This window comes from Notothenia coriiceps, unplaced genomic scaffold (genome assembly GCF_000735185.1).
Source record: "Notothenia coriiceps isolate Sejong01 unplaced genomic scaffold, NC01 NC01_scaffold00016216, whole genome shotgun sequence".
In the NCBI taxonomy this organism is placed as follows: Eukaryota; Metazoa; Chordata; class Actinopteri; order Perciformes; family Nototheniidae; genus Notothenia; species Notothenia coriiceps.
The window spans coordinates 9,931-13,367 of record NW_011348917.1 but is presented as its reverse complement, the minus strand read 5'-3'; the positions used below and the strand labels follow the sequence as shown (position 1 = coordinate 13,367).

The 3,437-nt window shown below is 40.0% G+C and overlaps 1 protein-coding gene across 1 annotated transcript in view; it reads left to right on the top strand.

The window, feature by feature from the left end:
* LOC104949450 (golgin subfamily B member 1-like) overlaps positions 1 to 2,695 on the top strand; it is a 23,952-nt gene extending 21,257 nt beyond the window's left edge. The window contains exons 10-11 of the mRNA XM_010775809.1: positions 286 to 385; positions 1,225 to 2,695. Coding sequence (XP_010774111.1) covers positions 286 to 385; positions 1,225 to 1,383 — 259 coding nt within the window. The 3' untranslated portion in view covers positions 1,384 to 2,695. The remainder of the gene's footprint in view (positions 1 to 285; positions 386 to 1,224) is intronic.
* The last annotated feature ends 742 nt before the right edge of the window (positions 2,696 to 3,437 follow it).

Here is a 3,437-nt window from a genome sequence, read left to right as displayed (position 1 = left end):
CTGCTATGGGTACTTTTTACTGAAGTACATTTCAAAGCCCTCTTTACTTTTACTTGAGTAAAGAAGTTTAGTCAGTACTTCTACTTCTACTATTTTTAAACACAAGTATCTGTACTTCTACTTGAGTAAAGGATGTGTGTGCTTTGGCCATCTCTGTTTAATACACACTCTCATACACACACACGCACACACACGCACACGCACACACACGCACACGCACGGCACGTGCAGTATATATTCAACCATGCATAGTACAGAGTGTTTCAAAAAGCTTTTGTCTTGCAGTGTGAGCTCCAGTCCGAGGGATTTCAACATCGAGATGGAAACAGAGGAGGAGTGGGAAGCTCTGAGTCTGAACCCGAACCAGCCTCTCATAACAAGAAAGGTACGCAGATGACAGCAAATATATATATTTATTTATTCAGGTGTGTTTTAAATAGTTTTATCTCATGTGTTTTGGATTTAAGAAGTGATTTACCACAATTGTATTTCTGCCTTTCAGGGCTTCTGTACTTTACTCATCAAAACAAGCCTGTAAATAAATGTGTGTTCCTGGTTCCTTATATTCAGATAAAACAGTAAAGCGTCATCACCTTGTGGGGGAAATCTTTTGGAGCAATAGAACTGGAAAACACACATTTTAATAGAATATGGAGATGTCCTTGAGCAAATGTACCCAACTATGACGGGTTTTAAACGTATTTTATTCAAACCATCACACATTTAGACTCTAAAGAATACGCCTGAAGATTAATAAGGACGTCACGTGATTAGCTCAATACTTTTTTAGAATAAATGAGATTCAGAAACAGGTTTATCACCAAGTAGGTTGACACGTACAAGGAATTTGACTTGGTGTCGTACATACATAAAAGTAAAACAAAAATGTAAAAACACAGATAGAGAACTAATTTAAGAACACTATAATAACATAAAAATTAAAAATTAAATAAAGCAGTATTTACATCGAAATAGAATGGAATAAAATATGTGCAGTTAAAAAAAATAAAAACTGTGAAAATACTCCTTTATGACACTCCAAATGTAGCCAACTCTGACGGGTTTTAAACGTATTTTCTTCAAACCATCACACATTCAGGCTCCAAAGAATACGCCTGAAGATTAATAAGGAGGTCACGTGTCGCTGGAACATCATTAGCTCAATACTTTAACAGTAAAACAGTGAAACTCTCCTTTAGGACATTTTGTTCTGTGTGTTTTCAGGTGAAAGGAGGCATGGTGGCGTGTCGCCGCTGGATCAGGGGGCGGAGCCTCTACTTTTCGCGCCTGCTGACGAGCCGCGCCCGCTCTCGACATCTCTTCCTGTTCTACCTGCTCTCCGTCCACCTGCTGCTCCTCATGTGCCTCACCGGCGCCCTGTAGACCGGCTAATCTAATCTCACAGGAACATTAAAGTAAAAGTCAGATTTTAGCTCATACTGCATTTTTATACCCTCTGTGTGTGATAACGCATGGTGAAACACTACAAGAGGCGCACATACATTAGAGGAGAGGATGTTAAAGTTACGTTTTGCAAGGTTTTATGGGAAATCCTCCACAAAATGTGTATTTTTTATTTATCAGATGGTTTTTTTGTAACATTTAAAAGTGAGTTTCCTTTAAATTAACACAGAGGTTTTTCTTTACATATTATATAGTAATTTAAGCCTTAAAAGTATGAGAATCTCCTCTTCCCTTGCTGTATTATTTAGGTGTGCTGTCTTCAGTTTGTTTTAAAACCCAAATTAAGAAGCAAGACGAGGAAATAAAGTTTAATTTTTGACACAAGATAAAGAAGAAAATACTTGAGTAAAGCCTAAGAAGGTGCAGAAAGCCATATCCTTTGCTAACACTAATATTTAAATGTCACACACGTTTGCACCAGCTGCTGCTTCCTCTCACGCCTGGTTTCATATCTTGCACATAATCGTGATGCTGAGTTTAAACTATGCACTGACGCTCCAAAAGTGTACATAATAATCATATGATATAATCTCAGAAGCACTACACCCCCTGTCTCCTCTTGAACTGCAAACCCAACGCAGTTTTAAATATGCCCGTTAAATAAAGACAGACGAAGGTTCGATATATGCTAACTCTATTGGAAGTGTACGGTGGCTGAAAGGTGCGAACGCGCTACAACGGACTAAAACATTTCCATTAGCAGAAACACGCTGCATCTTCAGAAACCATCCAAATATACAAACACAAATGTTCCAAAACACATGCCGATGAATCGTTACCAACTTGACGAGACATGCGCAAATAGAAAATGCTACAAGAAGCTAAATACACAACGAAGACCAGGGGACTTTAAAAAGTGACGCACACAGCTGGAAGACCAGAGGACACTAAAAAGTGACGCACACAGCTGCGACCGGAGCGCTTGTTGATGTTCAAGATTACAAAGTTCGTCTGTCTCGTAACTGTAAGTGTTTAGTTTGAAATGACTAGATTAGCTACGTTAGCTAGCTAGCTTACAGCAGATCTGCGATAACATCAGAAAGAGTCATGTGATCACGTTGTTAAAAGCTGATAAATCATTTTAGGTGAGTTTCCGACAACAGAGACAGTTGTTCAATTTTTATAACACTGAACGTCACCAAGCACTCCGGTCCCAGCTGTGTGCGTCACTCTTTAGTGTCCCCTGGCCTCCCAGCTGTGTGCGTCACTCTTTAGTGTCCCCTGGTCTCCCAGCTGTGTGGCTTTTCAAGCTGGTGTAGTGCTCGAGAATTTCTATGTCCGTCATGTGTTTTATACGGAGGACTAGTAAAAAGTCAATCAAAAGGTATTTTATCTAAGTCGAAGTATCAAAACTATACAGGTAGTTAGTGCTGGAAATACCATGTCTAGTCATCTCCCTGTCACATGGTCTGGGTGGTAGTTGCGAGTGAAATGTGTTGACCCAGTTACTTGTTCGGTCCTTCGTAGAGTTACCCCCAAAGTAAGAAGACAAAGACCGAACAAGTTAACTGGCTGAAAGAGTATTAGTGTCTGATATGTCGTTGAGTTCTTGTTTCATGTCAGTAGTCCGTCTTCTCCTATACTTTACGTATATATGTATTTATGTTCGGTACATGTCTTATGAGATGAGTATTTAATGTTCTTTGGTGTTTATGTGTGTCTAATGAAAGTATGGCCGTGACGAAAAAGAAAACGTCATGTAAAGAGTGCCTCCGGCCTGTCCATTTTTGACGCTGTTCCCCTCTTCTTCTGACGTTTATATTTTTGTGTTCTACACGGTTTTGTGTACGGTTGCTTGAACTTCTGTGTACACGTCTCAAGTGACTTTCGAGACCGCATTATCCTTTGAGACTGTTTCTTCGAGTTTTGCGTTGCCTCTGGTCCCCTGTGAATTTTTCACTGCGTGTGTTGACCCTCCTGGTCCCTGTGATTCTCACTGCGTGTGTCGACCCTCTTGTCCCCTGTGATTTTTC